Consider the following 17,478-nt stretch of genomic DNA (forward strand, 5'->3'; position numbering starts at 1 on the left):
TATTGCATCACGTTACTTAGATAAGAATCTTATTTCTGTGGCTTCTGTCCACGAAGAGCACACATTACATCATATCAGCAGTAAATACAACTGTACTGTATTTTATATAATGTCCAAATTCTACCATAGTGCTTTAAAGCTAAAGAAAAGGGAGTGAGGAATAGGTAAAGGGGAGTAATAAACACTTGAAATGAATTCAAGACTTGGTCAGGAAGAGGGTTACAAAAAAGCTTTTTCCAAATTGTGGTGTCTTCTGAGGAGAAGGTTCTTGTGCCAGCAGTTGCCAGGTTTTGTGATGAGACAGTTGAAGTGGGCAGTAGTTGAGAGGGAGGGGATTAAGGAGGCCCATGATCTGCCAAGTGGGCTGGAACCAGTCAGTTGAGTGTGTTACAAACAAGGAGGGCAATATTGAACTGGCTCATGGATTCAAACTACTATTTTGGAGTGTTGTCAAAAGCTAAATCAAGCAGGTGTGAACAGTCATTTTTTTTGTATTCGTAACTGGGGTGGCCATGTCTGTTCAGTGCAGCACAGACACACAAACCATCTGTCTTAACCTGCATCTACCTGCATTTGTGTGGTGAGACATCCCTTTAAAAAAAAACTGCAAAAAGTCTTAAGCCACCAGCTGCTAGTCTTGGTGATCACTGTGCACGTTCCTTCATTTTACTGTGCCCCAATTCTCCACATACCCAAGTACATGCTTACCTTTAGTAGTCTTATTGAGAACAAAAATGGAAGCTGTATTTACTGCCGAAGTCTGTGGGACTACTCATGTGCTTCTAAAGTTAAGCACATTCTTAAGTGTTGAAGGATTGGAGTCCTAGTCTGCTTGGTTCTGCACCCTGGATTATTTGTTTGTGTTGCTCACCGTAGGAACTGAGACATAGCTTAATTGCAGCTCTAGTTGTTTAGAGAGGTTCTTTCATTCTCCAAAGCGCAAAAAAAAAAAAGTCAGTGAATGGTGATTGATCAAAGTTTGGTCTTGGCAACCTTAACAGTGGCCTAGAATGTTGTTGGGTCAGACTTAAGAAATTATGTATTGTTCTGTTTTCTTGTGGTCATCTTAGCTGGAAAGCTTTTGATTTCAAAGCTATTGTCATCTTTACATAAGAACGGCCATACGGGTCAGACCAAAGGTCCATCTAGCCCAGTATTCAGTCTTCCAACAGTGGCCAATGCCAGGTGCTCCAGGGGGAATGAACAGAACAGGTAATTATCAAGTGGTCCATCCCCTGTCGCCCATTTCCAGCTTCTGGCAAACAGAGGCTAGGGACACCATCTCAGCCCATCCTGGTTAATAGCCATTGACGGACCTATCCTCCATGAACTTATCTAGTTCTTTTTTGAACCCTCTTATAGTCTTGGCCTTCACAACATCCTCTGGCAAGGAGTTTCACAGGTTGACTGTGCGTTGTGTGCAAAAATTACTTCCTTTTGTTTGTTTTAAACCTGCTGCCTATTAATTTAATTTGGTGATCTCTAGTTCTTGTGTTATAAGAAGGAGTAAATAACACTTCCTTATTTACTTTCTCCACACCAGTCATGATTTTATAGACCTCTGTCATATCCCCCCTTAGTCGTCTCTTTTCAAAGCTGAAAAGTCCCAGTCTTATTAATCTCTCTTCATACATAAGCCATTCCATACCCCTAATGATTTTTGTTGCCCTTTTTTGAACCTTTTCCAATTCCAGTATATCTTTTTTGAGATGGGGTGACTACATCTGCACGTAGTATTCAAGATGTGGGCGTGCTGTGAATTTATATATCTTTTCCCGTAATAAAATTTTTTTTTGTACTTCTATTTCTAACAGATGATCTGGACGATGATGATTCAGATGCCCATATGGAAATGGTAATTCATCTTACTTAAAATGCATCATCCAATCTTTCTGCTGATGGGGGAAGAACAGACAGGATTTTGTATGTCTGTAGGAGGCTTTTCACATTTTTGCATCTAAAGGGAAATTTTGCACCTAAAAAGGGAAACGTTATTGCTAAAATTTTCATTTTTACAAGTCCTGTTACTGTTTTTTTTCTTTAGAAAAATAAAACATTTTAATTAGAGATAATGTTTCCTAGAACTCAGGTAAGAGTATTTAAAAATATTTGTATAACAGAGCACATACAAAGGGAACTTTCTTTGTGGGTCAGATCCAGTTGATGTCATTGCAGGGCTCACTGACTAGTTAGATGTTTGAATGTAGTGCATTTGCAAAAACAGAGCTGTGTTTCACCCATAATGTTTTTATTGAGTAGTTCATACAAAACTATCTCTAGACACTCTAGAAATCATGCAGTTGGGGATAAATAACAGCAAAGAGGGAGAAATGAGATGAGTCCGGAGTGTAGTTCTGGAGGCTAGGTCATTCAGCAGAGGAGAAGGCCCTGGCATCAACAGCTGCAAAATTGTGAGACTGGCCAGAGAAGAGACAAGTACTAAGGGCCTGACACTGCACCTATAGAAGCCAGTAACTAGATTCCCATTGACTTCAATGGCAGTAAATTCAGGTCCAAAATCAGCAGAGGAAAAGGGAGAGGGCAAATAGACAAGGTTCATAATGCTCTCATTGCCAACATTAAAGAGGACAGCCAGGTTAGAGATGCACAGTTGTTTTCAGAAGGATTCACACAAGATTCCTGACATTAATGGTAGTGGCTAGTTAAATAAAAATCACTGTCTGCTCAAAGCAAGCTTGGCTCTCTTCCTTTCTGTCTGCTTAAATCACATTTATTTCACCTCACATCAGGAAGTAGAGAAAGAACGGGGCAGTAGTGATGACGACGACATTGATAACAACCTCCCAGCGGACCCAGAAACGTGTTTACAGATGAACCTGGTCTATCAGGAAGTTATTCAGGAAAAGCTAGAGGAAGTCAACCTTCTGATCGCACAAAACAAAGAACAGCAGGTAGGTGGAACTTGGGAAAAATGTTCCTTAGTGCACGGTTGGGGTGTGATTTTTCTACCATTCATATCAATGGGGGAAGAAGTTGTGTGGATGTTTTTTAAATGGGAGTAAATTTGAGTCCTTGAATTGTGATTTATTTGGTATGAATCATTTTTCAAATCTCTGGAACTTTGAAGATTTTATCAAGTAACAGCGGAGGGCAGCATGATCTGCAAAGTAAAGGAATCCTATTGATTTTGTTTATATTCCAAGAGCCTGATCCTGGGAATCATATGAGCGGCTCCATTAATTTCAGTGGAACTGCTTATGGATTGTAAGGACTGGCAAGATCAGGCCCTAAATCTGGGTTTAAAATGACTTGAAAAACCTAATATGAAGAGAAACATTTTTAATGAAATCCTGTTTTAGGGGCCTGTTTTCACTGGGTTATTTAAAAAAAAAAGGGCATTCAATTGATGAGTTACAAACTTCCAAGCAGCATTTTCCTAATGTAGGAGAATCACTAACATTACAGTAAAAATGAAGCTAAAGTGAGTGAAGCTTAAAAAAAAATAGAGCATCAATGTGAGAGGTAAACTAGATTTTTATTATAACTGGTGCCATGTGGGTAAGGAGTTTCTTTTTCAAGTAGATTGCACTGAAGTTTTCAGAAATAACACATTGATGGGCCCTATGGATAAAGCTAAGATAGGGATATTAATCTTCACAATGCAAACAGGCTTTTTTGGTGGTTTTCTATTATTACAGCAAGTTGCTCGTGTCTCTGTTTTGCATTGGTCCACTTGGCAGTTACATAGGAAATTTTCCAGGTTGCAGAAACTACATTTAAAAGATCCGCTTTATATATAGTCTGATGGTGCAAGGTAATTGGGGCTTCGCCTGGGATATGCATAACAGCAGGGCCACTGGCTGAGTTTGAGGTGGGATCATTTAAAAGTCTCAGTGATGTGTATGGTTTTCAATTAATGATTGTATTGCAGAAAGAAATTATGTGTGAGGTTGGTGGTCCAAAGATGACGAAGGTAGGAGATGGTAAACTTTTACCATTGAATATGTTTTTGGGCCATTTTATGAAGCCGTACTTCAAGGATAAAGTATCGGGAATTGTAAGTATAACTAAATGCATACTGCGCTCATTATTCCGGTGTCATTTAACCTTAATTTGTTACTTACACTCCCTCTTGAGATGAACATTAAGGTCACTGCATCTGTTTTCAGTGTGGTGGGTTTTTTTTTTTTTTTGGCCTGATTTGAGATACAGACTTAGCTTATTGATTGCTTGCTTGCTACCTTTTTGCCTATCAGACTCTTCAGATCTAAAAGGGGGGGCTGGCTTACACAGCATCCAGAAAACAAAGGCGTGCCTTTAAAATATGTTCATAACCATTTTGTTATAAAATGCATGTGGCCTGGAAGAGGATTCTAGGTAATAGCATGGAAATCTACCCACCAAACTTTCTAGGCACAGCACAGTATGATGTCAGGCAAGTGACAAGCTGTGACTTCTGTTTGTTACCTCATCTTCCCAGCCCAACCCCCACTGTCTGTTTCACCCACCTGTTGCATCCCGGCTGTCATGTAAACTGAGTTCTTTGGGGCAAGGGCTGTCATCTGTTGCATAAGAACAGCCATGCTAGGTCAGACCAGTAGTCCATCTAGCCCAGTATCCTGTCTTCCAACAGTGGCCAGTGCCAGGAATGAACAGAACAGGGCAATTATCAAGTGATCCGTCGCCTGTTTTCCAGTCCAAGCTTCTGGCAGTCAGAGGCTGGGGACACCCCAAGCATGGGGTTGCATCCCTGACTGTCTTGACTAATAGTCATTGATGGATCTATCCTCCAAGAATTTATCTAATTCTTTTTCGAATCCAGTTATAGTTTTGGCCTTCACAACCTGACAGTGGCACAGTTACTTGTCTTAGCCCACTAGGGCCTGACCTTGGTCATGGTTACTGTAATACAAATAAGTGCTCTTTGTTTATTAATCCTTATCCAAAATGGTCACACAGCTTTTTGAATTGGAGTGGGCAGGTGTCACATGTAAACCATTACCCAAAGCGCTCTTCCACCCAATTCCCAGCTGGTGCGAGACACTCAACATGGATAAGTGGATTGAGCTCTGGGTAGAAAGAAAGGAACTCCAGAGCGCTCACCTTAGCTGTGCCACTGACTTGCTCGGTAGTCTTTGGCAAATCACTTAACTTCTCACTCCCTTAGGTTCCCTATCTATAAAATGGGAATAAAACTGCTTGCATGCCCATCCCTCATGGAGTTCCTCTGAACTAGAGTTTGTAAAGTGCCCTGTGCAGTGGGAGAGTGCGAATGCACAGTCTTCAGTTAGTCTGTTTTATAGCAGTGCTGGTGTCAGAGCTCTGGGAATGAGCTGAATTCTCAATCAAAATGTAACATCTGTGCTGTTTCTAACATCTCTTGTCTTTGCTAGGGCCCTCCTGCCAATGAAGATACCCGAGAAAAGACAGCACAAGGCATAAAATCCTTTGAGGAACTGCTTATAAAAAAGTGTAAGAAACCTCCTGTCTGTGTGCGCTGCTCCAACTTCTATAATAGGCTTGGCAAACTCATTGAGGTTTTCTGCATCCTCTTCCTCCTTGTTTTTCTTCAGTGTTCACACTGTTATGCGTTGAAGCCACTAATGGTGCAGACGCTAAAAGTAAATGGGACTGCTCTGAATTATGCTAAACTCCGCTAGCCTTGAATGTTGGCCTGGCTGATGGTTTCACGGCTCTTCCCTTCCCTTGCATCTGCCCTGATGCATTGCATGTTAAATTGTGCAGCCGTCCTATTAGCTCACACAAGCTAAGCAGGGTCGTGCCAGGTCAGTACTCAGATGACAGCACCTAGGTGTTATGGAATTGGTGCTGGGAATGCAGTAGGCGACGCTCTTCCATGAGCTGGATCTCGCATCAAGTTAGCAATGGAACCAGGAATAGAGCCCAGATTTCCTGCTTCTAGGCACAGAGGGAACCAGCAACAATCCAGGCATAATGCAGGTGGATCTTTCCAAGAGACCCTGGAGATACTTTAAAGTGGTGGTTGAAGTCAATGGGTTTGCTTATTGGAGGTGGCCTTGTATTAGTGACTTTGGTGTCCTCATCTGTGTTTTATCCCCAGGGAAAAGCAGAGAGAAGAGCCTGCTGAACAAATCGGTAATAAGTGACCGTTTGCAGCGTCTGCTTCAGCCAAAGTTACTGAAGTAAGCAAAGCATAAGAAGTTCCATCGCTGCTGATGAGACAAGTGTATTCTAGGATTTGATGGCTGGTTAGGCAGTGGGGAGGAGAGTGACTAAGAGCTGGTATCATTCTCAAGTGCATGCCTTGGCACAGTTACCGCCACCTGCAGTGGGGTTACAAAGCACAGCAGGGAGAGGGTTGTGTGTTTGGGCCTGGGATGGTCAGCCTGTGCCAGTAGGGAGCATTGGTCAAGATATGAATGACTTAGTGATTATATTGCAGGTAATCAGCAGGCTGGGAGTTCACTTTTATACCTCAAAAGTACCAAGACACTTCCTAGCCATCCAGCCCTTTCCATTAATATAATCGTAAGGCCTAAAATCCTATTTCCGGGACTGCGACATTTAGGTTTGGAGGGCTACCGTGTAGCCTTTGAGCCCTAGCTGTGCATCCTAGAATAAACTGAACAGCCTGGAGACAGATTCTTGTTCCTACTCAGTATCATCCGGCACTTGGCTCCTGGGGGGATATGGCTTGTCTGAACGGACCTGGCACGCTTCTCTGTGTCTGCAGCCGCAGCAGCCATTGCAGATCCTCTTAGATCCAACTTGCGGGAGGTGGGGAAAGCACTTGGTCTGTCACCTGTTCTGTAGATTCGCACTTGGTATAGATGAGGAGGCAAAGCATGAGCAGTGGGTCTGCTATGTGGAAGTGTCTGGTTGGGGGCTGTTTTCTGGAAGGTGGGGACAAATGCAACGCGTTACGTGGATTTTGAAATAAGCTCTGTGGAATAAGGATGGCCGAGGAAAGAACCCAGCTTTTGGGCCTGCCAGCTTTAACGCTATTTTATAATACTTACCCTTGCTTCTGTTTAGCTGTGTTTAATAATCTTGGAAATGTCCTTAAACAGGCTCAGCTATTTGAATCAGAAACTGGAAAAAGCCAAGAATGAAATGGAAAAGAAGATTTTGGAAAAGCAAGTCAAAGAAGCAGAGCGTGAAATAGAGGAGATCAAGTGAGAGGATTTATATTCTGGGTGAAGTGAACACTACCTCTTCTAGGGATTTTTTTCCCCCCTTAAAGACATTTTGTAAAGCTCAAATACCAACAGACTTAAGCCGGGAAAACCTTGCCTTATTCTGGCTTGCAAACGATTCCAAAAACAGTGTTCAAACCTTGCAGTGTTGTCCCAGAGCCCTCACTCCTCAATTATTCGGTAGCAGTGTTGTAGAGTGTTTTGGGTATTAATATGCAAATATAGGCATCCTGCTTTGTTTAATAACTTCTGCTGCCAGTACTGAAGTGCTGCAAGCAAAAGCTGTTGGTTTAGCTGCGTTGAGGTTAGGAATTCAGAGCCATTTGTAAAGCTTTGGATGTACTGACATGTTCTGTCTAGTATCAGAGGGGTAGCCGTGTTAGTCTGAATCTGTAAAAAGCAACAGAGGGTCCTGTGGCACCTTTGAGACTAACAGAAGTACTGGGAGCATAAGCTTTCGTGGGTACGAACCTCACTTCTTCAGATGCAAGTAATGGAAATCTCCAGAGGCAGGTATAAATCAGTGTGGAGATAACGAGGTTAGTTCAATCAGGGAGGGTGAGGTGCTCTGCTAGCAGTTGAGGTGTGAACACCAAGGGAGGAGAAACTGTCAGTTCTCTAGCAGAGCACCTCACCCTCCCTGATTGAACTAACCTCGTTATCTCCACACTGATTTATACCTGCCTCTGGAGATTTCCATTACTTGCATCTGAAGAAGTGAGGTTCTTACCCACAAAAGCTTATGCTCCCAATACTTCTGTTAGTCTCAAAGGTGCCACAGGATCCTCTGTTGCTTTTTACATGTTCTGTATAGTGCATTTCAGAATTGTAGAGTTAAACTTCTTTACAACCAGCATCAAGGATGCATGTGTGCTAAGGTACATGTGTGTGTGAATGTGAATTCAAATAGGTGCCATTTGGGCTTGGTTAATTTTTATAATTTAGACATTTGTAGCCAGCACTTTTCTGTATTCCTGTCATTGCCCCTATTGCAAAGTATATTAATGTGTCACTTTAGGGCATTGCCACGTCTGGGTGCTGTGAAGGGAAAATACAGTTTATACACAGGCTAAGTTACTGTCTTAGTGAGAGACCCTCTAAATTCCATAAGAGGATTTAGACACGAGTCTGTTATACAGTAGGTGTATTACAGCTTTGGCAGCTGTATACTAAGGGAGTTAAATAGTGTGTGTACCTATTATTATTTAGCCCTGGTCATGGACTGGTCCCCATTGTGCTAAACACAACATGTTCTGTTAATTTCAAAGAGTTGAGGATTTTCTCCAAGGGACCTGTGGGGTTTAGGGAACCAACTTCCATTGAAATTCAGAGAGACTTGGGAGCCTGAAGCCCTTAGATCCCTTTGTCTTAATTATAGAATGATTTCCAGTCTCATGTTGCTTCAGTCCCATACAACCTGTCTTGTGACCTAACAAACACAAGTGCTTATCTTCACTTGCTGTTTGCTGGTGGCCCTTGATGCTACAAAGGAAGGCTCTGTCCCTAGAAAGACTGTACTGTGCAGGTGTGCCAGGGTGGGAGAGGGAAGGCAAACAGCTGAAGCAAATGCCAGTGTCCGATCATGTTAACAATGATTAAGAGCCTGATCCTGTGAATTGCTGAGTCTCTACATTTCCCATTGAAGGCAATGAGATTTGGAGGTGTATAATGCTTAGCAAGATTAGGCATAGAAAGAGACCCAATGGTTGATGTGATCATTCCTTCCTCCCCCTGCTTTAGCCATCTGCCAGAGGAGGCCTTATTAGGAAACAGACTGGATGAGCACGACTGGGAGAAGATTTCCAACATCAATGTAAGTTGGTAGAGCAATTACTTAGACCCAGATTCTATCTCCCTTCCTCTGCAAGTTGCCCCATTGATTTCAATGGGACTAGTTGTGAAATAAAGAACTACTTTGGGTGGACAAAGGAGATAGAACCCAGCCTTTAACACTTCACACTTTTTTCAAAGGACTGAAACCCAAACCCTGATTAACTTCCAAATATCCATCTGTTTCAAAGGGGGAGGGGACAGGTTTGAGACTTGGCATTGTGGAAGGGATTCAAAAATTAGATGCTATTGGAAAATACCCAACTCTTTACGCAAAGATTAACAGCAAAATATATTTGAAAATTTATTGAGGAAATAAGCCTTTTGCATCAATCTCACTCAATTTGCTAGGATATTTCAGTAATGTCCTCAAGGCAGAGCCAATTTGTGTTGTTTCTCTTAGTTTGATGGAAGTCGCAACGCAGAAGAGCTGAGGAAATTCTGGCAGAACTGGGAGCATCCAACCATCAACAAGAGAGAGTGGAATGAAGAGGAGATAGAGAAGTTAAAGGAAATAGCTGCGAAACATAATTGTCTGGACTGGCAAACTATAGCCCAGGAGCTTGGGGTAAGGTGCTTGCCACTATGAACTGAATATTTATTTGAGACCCAGGGTTAGACTTGAAAATAATGCAGTCACTGCTTCTAGCCACTTCTCAGCACTGGGTGTACTGTGGGGTGCTGTTTTGAAAAAGGAAGTTCATTGTAGTGCTCAGGAAATGGATAAACCAAGTGAGTCCTAGCAAGGCATAGTGCAGGCAGGTGCCGTATGCAGACCTCCCCACACATACTCCTCCAGGTAAGACACCAGTTGGGTACTAGCATTGCATCAAAGGAATAGTTCTGCTAGAACATCCAGCAGAGGTGAGGTTGAGATCACCATACTCCTGGTGATCTCAACCTCCTGGCACTTATAACTAAAGTCAGAGATGAAAGACAGGGGTATTTGCTCTTGGGAAATTTTCTCTTTACTGTATACCCTCTTGCTGCTTGAGGAAAACGTAAGCCAGAAATCCTGCTCATGAATGCTTTTGTGAGAAACACTCGAGGGAGCATAACCAAAACCTCTTAACTTGTTCACTTTCTAGAAGTTGAAGCAACCAGAAAAACGTTTCCCTTCTTGAGACTCTAGTGAATGTGGGTTTTATAAACATTTTATAGGCATGTCAACACACTCTCCAATCTATGCGGGACACTTTTCCAGGCGCTGCCAATTGAAAGCTAACAGTGTAACTGCCCCACTTGGGTGGCAATAACTTGCCATTTGTGCAGCAGCAGGGAACTCCTTGCAGCACGGTGTCCAGTTCCAGTGTTGACACATTAAAAAAGATGTCATAAAATTGGAGAGGGTTGAGAAAAGAGCCATGAGTCATGGTCTGGAAAACCTGCCTTGCAGGTAGAGGCGTAAGATGAATTTATTTAGCTTGTCATAGAGAAGGTTAAGTGGTGACTTTGATCAGTTTATGTGGGGAGAAGAGTTCTGGAAGATGGCTCTTTAATCTAGCAGGCAAAGACATAACAAGATCAAGTGGCTGGAAGTTGAAGCTAGGCAGATTCAAAGTGAGAAACAAGGCACAACTTTTTAACAGGGAGGGTAATTTACCAGTGGGACAATTTACCAAAGGATGTGGTGGATTTTCCATCACTTGAAGTCTTTCAATCAAGTTCGAATGTCTCTTTAACAGATGCTTTAGCTCAACCACAAAGTTGGGGCTTGATGGAGAAATTGCTGTGAAGCTCTATGGCCTGTGTTGTGCAGGAGGTCAGACTAGATGACCATAATCTGCTCTTCTGGCCTTTGTGAAAGGAAGAAAGATAATGAATCAGTGAGAACTGGTGTTGGACCATTAATTGACAATGATTATAATCACTTCACTGTCATCTGGTGCTCCCCTCTGTTTGCTGTATACACTTGTTATCTTGCTTGTCTTAAACTTCAGTTATAAGCTCTTTGAGTAGGGACTGTCTTTTCATTGTGTGTAGTGCTTAATACAATTGAGCCCTGGTCCCTGACTGGCACTACCGCAGTATTAATAGTACTTAAAAGGACTGGATTTGAACCACCACAGGTTCATGCCAGAGCCAGATTGAGTCAACCCTCTGTCTTTCCTAGGTCAAAATGCCCCCAGTGTTCTAAGTAACTTTTTGTTCTTTTTATTAAGACAAATCGAAGTGCATTCCAGTGTCTGCAGAAGTTTCAAGCTTACAACAAAGACTTCAAGAGGAAAGAATGGACAAAGGAAGAGGACCAGATGCTCCTACAGCTCGTTCAAGAAATGAGAGTAGGAAGCCACATACCTTACAAGAAAAGTAAGTGATCTCCAAGGCTTGTACTCAGAGTAAGTGATCCCTTGTACTCACAGAGCCTGATTCTCCAGGATTTGTGTTCAGTGATATTCCCAACGTGCAGCGCACTTTCCAAATACGAAAGGTGACATGGTCCCTGTTCTGGAGAGGTGGAGTTAATTTCATACAATCCTTGGACTTTCTTCCTTTAATTTTAAAAGGCTCATCTGCAGTCATGACACCTGGTGACAGTTGCCTAACATATCTTCCAAGGATGGATTTGGTCAGTACTTGGGTGCAAAAACCCCCCGGGTGCTGCAAGATTTGTTGTTGGGAGCGGTGGGTGTATGTATGTAATGCACATGATTCTAGTATCAATGGGAATGTTTCTTACACAATGTGTGTTCTCGGTTCTTGTTACATGCCAGTTGTGTTTGAGAAGTTAAATATTTAAGTCGTAACTACAATGTGCTTTAATAAGAATGCTAGAAGCATCGTATTAAAAGCAGAATTGAAAGAAATATTTAAATTTCTAGTTGCTTATTACATGGAAGGAAGAGATTCTATGCAGCTACTTTACCGATGGACAAAAAGCGTGGATCCCAACCTAAGGAAAGGATTCTGGACACCAGAAGAAGATGCTGTAAGTTCCTTTATCTTTCCTCTAGTGCTAGAAAAACGGCGTGATACAAAAAGTGGATAGATTAAGCCATTCCATTGTTCTGTTGCTGAATAGCCACATGTCTCGGAGGTTTTAATCGGTGGAACGTGAAAAAGCAACCAAAAGTGGCAGTTCAGAAGTTTTAGGAGTTCACATGGAGTCACGGGACCTAGTTTCAGATTAGATTATAGTAGAGACTAACATATCTGCTTTTGTCTTGAGCCCATTTTAGCTGAAATGGACAAACATGCAATTTCTACTGGGTCCATTAGTGAAACATTAACTTTAATTAGTGTTCTATGGACACTTGACTGTCTTCATACATTATCCAGGCACAGAAGTGGGTTGTGATCTCTATTACAAGTATGGCATAGGTGCTATACAAACCCAGAGGTAGATGCGCAACTGTCCCCTGAAGAGCTTCCAGTCTGCTCTGACTGTATTTCACTAAGGCTGAAATGCCACGTCTCTCTTCCTCATGCACTAGACTAGTGTAGCAGTGTTTTCATTTGAAAACAAACTAGTTTAAAATAAGTTCTATGGGTATTTTTAAAATAAAATTAATTTGGCATAAACGATCTGGCATGACCTCTCTGAGTAACTCCAAAGCTCAGCAATGATAAAATTAAAGTCCTCCTATGATGGCTCTCTATTTGCCGCTTCTTCTTTGGGGGTGGGGAGGGAGGGTAGGTGTGACTGGGAGGGCACAAACCTAATGGAGGCAGAATGAATTAAAAGCAGGGTGTGATGTATATAGCTAGGTAATTCCCAAAAGATTCCAGCCAGTGGAGACTTGTTAACTTAGAATGACTTGCATGCATTATCAGCCTACTCTTTTTGTGTAATTCATGTAGAAGTTATTGGCAGCAGTTGCTAAGTATGGAGAGCGTGACTGGTATAAAATTCGGACAGAGGTACCAGGAAGGAGTGATGCTCAATGCAGAGACAGGTCTGTATAGTGACTAAAAGAATCTTGCTTCCAAGTTCTCTCCCGTAATAAAGATGCAGCATTTAAAAAAAAGGGGGGGGGGTGGATTTTTATGATACGTGCATCTAGTTCCTCTGTGCACCTTTCACAAATAAAAACCATCAAAACCTATATTCTAAATAGAAAAAAGAGGCCAGAAGGAATCTAGGCATATCCCCTCCCACATTTTCACTGTTTGATTATCCTATGCATGTCTATGAAAAGTCTAGTCAGTGACTCTTGTGGGGAGTTAGAGGTGCTCAGCACCTTCCAGAATTAGGCTCTAAATTAGCAATTGTACCTGAAATGTATCTAGTTTTGAGTTGCCTTTACTATTCCTTAATTGGGAGTCCTGGGATCTTTGCTGAGAACCAAGGACTTGCATTACCAGCAATGGAGCTGCAGTGTCAAGGGTACAGGCATGTGGGACTGCATGGGGGAAGGATGGGGTCCACTGATTTTACTCTCTTCATTTAACTTTAGAAACATGTCTCATGAAAGAGAACATTTAATCCCGTTAAACTTTGTATCAAATCTTTTAATTTTCTAGGTATTTAAATGCATTACACCATGATGTAAAGAAAGGCAGGTGGAGTTTAGAGGAAAAAGAAAAGTTAATTGAACTGGTAGAGAAACATGGTGTAGGTAAGTTTTCACTGTGGCATGATCTTTAAGGGCTTGTAATGGTTTGAGCTGCCTTCCCCCTGCTCTCTCCCCCACTTTAAATTAAAATCCTGCAGTTAGTACTGGAGAGCTTTGCTTCTTACTGAGAAATGCATATTGCCCTCTTCCATGTATGGTATGGCCTGCATGTAGTGATCGATGGAATAGGGAGACCGTTTACATAAAGGAGTCTTGAGATATTTCTGTGCACTGTGCAGTCCTGGTTACTGAAACCCTCTGCTTGTGAAGTTGACCAGTAGAGGGGGAAGAATTCTATAAATGGGCTCCCTTGTGCATTACTTTCTTTCAGGAGAAGATCTTATGGCAGTACAGAAGCTTTGGGCATGCAGCTATATGCTTTCCTCTTCTAATAGTAATTACTGGAAGGGAACCTTCTTTCCACCTTCTAACCCCAGCTACAAGTGTATGGCAAAGAGAGGTTGAGTTGGAGCACAGGACTGGGAACTAGGGATTCCTCTAGTTTTGGTCCAGCTCTGATACTGACTCTTTGTGGCTTTGCTATACAAATGTTATGTAATTTCTTGTCCACTTTTCATTTGGCTCACATCCAGTTTTGTGTTCCTAAAGCTCATGCTTCAGGAACGCACATAAGCATGTGTTTAAGTCCCATTGATTTCACTGCAGGGGTCAGGAAGGGATTTTCCCTACCTCCCCCCAATGTATTTGGGTTTTTTTATGGTCGTCTTCCTCTGAAGCATCAGGGATGACCACTGCAGGAGGTGGGACATGGATAGTGGGTAGGCCATGGCCCTGAGATGGCACCGAGCATTCTGTCTCTCTCAGGTGCTTGGTTGCCTGACTCTTGCTCACATGCTCAGGCTCTAACTGATCACCATATGTGGGATCGGGAAGGAATTTTCCCCCAGATCACATTGGCAGTGACCTTGTTGATTTGTTTTTTTTCTGGCTTCCTCTGCAGTGTATAGGGGCAGGTCACTCACCAGGATTATCTGGGTATATCTCCCTTCCTTTTCATTGTGGGGGCCTCAGGCACCTCTGTCCCTTCTATTCTCTGCCTGTGGCATGTAGTGGTCTAGTCTCCTGTGGGCTGTAATGCTTTGGTGGCTGGATTTAGTGTGGGGGTGATGATGGTGGTGGCCTGTGCTAGACAGGAGATCAGACTAGATGATCTGGTGGTCCCTCCTGGCCTTAAACTCTATGACTATGTGTAAAAAGCACTTGTTTTAAAGGGATTCTGTCCCTTTAAAAATCACGCTACTTTCTGAATGTCTGCCTACTCTTGACGCAGGTAACCTCTCAGATTACTGGAACTGAAAGAGATTAGAGAGAAGAACAGTCCCCCACTTTTCCAGTTTATGTACTTTGTGCATTTCACAGCACTTTGCATATTGTCCATTTCAGCTTCCCTCCGTAGCTGGTCAGTTTCCTCTATATGGGCCTTTCACAGAGAGGCATGGGAGAGAGAAACCTTTTAAAAAGTAATAAAATGTGATCATAAAGCCTCTTTTATCTACTCACACTCACACTCTGTCTGGGAGCTCAGGGAAGGTGTAGGATCTGAAACTAGTTGGAACTTTTCTTAAATTGACTAGATTTCAAGCTGATGTCCCTCTTATTTAATCCTTGCGTAACCCCTGTCTGGTAGGCTGTATTTTACATGTTGCTGTGAAGGAAGCTGAGGCGCAGAGGTTCGGATTCAGGAACGCACATAAGCATGTGTTTAAGTCCCATTGACTTCACTGCTTGAAGTTAAGCATGTTCTTGTCTGACTTCCTGAACTGGGACCAGAGGTTTTGACTCGCCTAAGGTCAGCCAGCACATCTGTAGCACACCTAGACACAGAAGCTAGATCAGTGTCCAGATGTCATGATTTAATGACACACAACCTCTTCAAAATTAGCATTTTGAGGGATACTCTTCACTGATGCCTGATTTTTCTTAAAAGTATTGCTATTCAGTGAAAAAAACCTTAAATAAAAATCTTCCTAAACAGTATAAGTAAATATTATCTGGAGTCTAATCTGCTGAGAGAGGGACTTGCTTTCCTTAATTTAAGATGTTAACATGGCCCAACTATTTATCTCCTTAGGTCACTGGACTAAAATAGCTTCTGAATTACCACACAGAACCGGCTCCCAGTGTCTAAGCAAATGGAAAGCCTTGATTGGGGCTAAGGTATTGTAACTCTCTGATCTGGTATAGTGGGTTATCTTCCTTTTCCTTTGCAGTAATCAAATGACCTGTTTTGAAGTACAACATCCTGCTATGCTGTAGACCAGGGGTAGACAACCTATGGCACGTGTGCCGAAGGTGGCACTCGAGCTGATTTTCAGTGGCACTCACGCTGCCCGGGTCCTGGCCAATGGTCTGGGGGGCCCTGCATTTTAATTTAATTTTAAATGAAGCTTCTTAAACATTTTAAAAACCTTGTTTACTTTGCATACAATAGTTTAGTTATATATTAAAGACTTATAGAAAGACCTTCTAAAAACGCTAAAATGCATGACTGGCACGTGAAACCTTAAATTAGCGTGAATAAATGAAGACTCGGCTCACCACTTCTGAAAGGTTGCCGACCCCTGCTGTAGACCCATCTTTTTTAAGAAAAGACTGGGAAAAGTCAATCCGACTCAGGTCAGTGAGCATTCAGGACCCGGGTCCTAGGACCTTGCTAGGGGGGTGGGTTGGAGCCCAGATCCAACTGTGATTGAATCCTCGCCCTGCCATTTTGAAGCATGGATGTGGCTCAAGCTGTGGACCTGGGTCGGAAGGTTGGTGTAGTGCAGTGTGGATGCATTAGCACGGCCGTGAGACCCAAGTCCAGCAATTGTAAGCCCAAGTTTACAATGCCGTATGGACACTCAAGCATGGGCTTGGAAACACCAAGTCCAGAAACCTGGTTCCCGCAGACGTGGGATTACAGTGCAGTGTAGACACACCCTGTGGCCAAATTTTCAGTGGGGGCTGAACACACTTGAAAATCTGGCCACGTGTTTTAGGTACCTTAGGGCATGATTTTATTTGCCAGTGGGGAAAATACCCTTGAACTTCAGTGCTGCAGGATCAGATCCTGAATGGGGAGCTGTTGAGTGCTGAGCTCTTATTAAACTCTGGCCCCTGGTCCTGAAGGTTAAAGGTTTATAGAATCTAAACATGTGGAGATGCAAAAGACCTGTGGTGTCAGCGTATCCACTTGGTGCATTAAGCCTTGTTGGTGGAGACCGAAACCAGTGTTAGAACTTGCCTCTGTATAAGGAATTCTGAACTCATAAAAGGCTTTGGTCCTAGAAGTAGCATGTGAAATATGTCAGAGATTGTAAAGTGGGGTTGCCTCCTAGCAAACCATGCCTTCCTGATGGCGTGCTGTCCTCTAAAGCATTTGTATGTAATGCCAGCTGGTTGCCTCCAGCTCTAATGAAGAAGAAATGGGGGAGATGCAAATCAGTGGCGAATATTTGTCAGCTCTTATTTGTTGGGTTTGTGTTTTTAATGCTAAACAGAAGAAGTCTGGGCCGAGGAAACGTCTTAAGAAACGCAGGCGAGTGCGGAGACACAGTTCCAGCTCTTCAGAGAGCAGCAGTGAGGATTCAGAGCCGGAGCTAATGGATAGCTCTGAGGGCGAAATAGACCCTCGCTCAGGATTCAGGGGTACAGTGCCAGGCCTCGACCTGTGGATCCCGACCAGGACAGATCCAGCCAAGTGCAGGAAAGCCAAACACTTGATTCCCTCCCTCTACTGTTCCACAAGTGCTTATGTAAAGGGACACTTAAAACGAGGTCCAGCTACATCTGCTGGGGGAGGCAGGAACAGAGTCCCAGCCAATTCAGCAGGGTTAAGTACCATACTGAAAGGTATTGGATGTCCACCTTCTACTGACCTCAATTTGAAGGATCCAGAAGAACTGGTAAAGGAGGTGAGCACTTGACTTCTCCTTTAAAAAGATCGTACT

At 42.8% G+C, this 17,478-nt stretch overlaps 1 protein-coding gene across 5 annotated transcripts in view; it reads left to right on the forward strand.

Annotated features, from left to right (window-relative positions):
* SNAPC4 (small nuclear RNA activating complex polypeptide 4) overlaps window positions 1-17,478 on the forward strand; it is a 31,224-nt gene that overhangs the window by 1,378 nt on the left and 12,368 nt on the right. For all 5 annotated transcript variants that reach the window (XM_065572052.1, XM_005299488.5, XM_042854368.2 and 2 more), the window contains exons 3-16: window positions 1,815-1,855; window positions 2,751-2,912; window positions 3,893-4,018; window positions 5,355-5,433; window positions 6,044-6,125; window positions 7,014-7,118; window positions 8,880-8,952; window positions 9,373-9,537; window positions 11,132-11,279; window positions 11,792-11,898; window positions 12,771-12,865; window positions 13,434-13,528; window positions 15,618-15,703; window positions 17,029-17,442. In XM_065572052.1, coding sequence (XP_065428124.1) covers window positions 1,815-1,855; window positions 2,751-2,912; window positions 3,893-4,018; window positions 5,355-5,433; window positions 6,044-6,125; window positions 7,014-7,118; window positions 8,880-8,952; window positions 9,373-9,537; window positions 11,132-11,279; window positions 11,792-11,898; window positions 12,771-12,865; window positions 13,434-13,528; window positions 15,618-15,703; window positions 17,029-17,442 — 1,778 coding nt within the window. The remainder of the gene's footprint in view (window positions 1-1,814; window positions 1,856-2,750; window positions 2,913-3,892; window positions 4,019-5,354; window positions 5,434-6,043; window positions 6,126-7,013; window positions 7,119-8,879; window positions 8,953-9,372; window positions 9,538-11,131; window positions 11,280-11,791; window positions 11,899-12,770; window positions 12,866-13,433; window positions 13,529-15,617; window positions 15,704-17,028; window positions 17,443-17,478) is intronic.

Source organism: Chrysemys picta, chromosome 18 (genome assembly GCF_011386835.1).
Source record: "Chrysemys picta bellii isolate R12L10 chromosome 18, ASM1138683v2, whole genome shotgun sequence".
In the NCBI taxonomy this organism is placed as follows: Eukaryota; Metazoa; Chordata; order Testudines; family Emydidae; genus Chrysemys; species Chrysemys picta.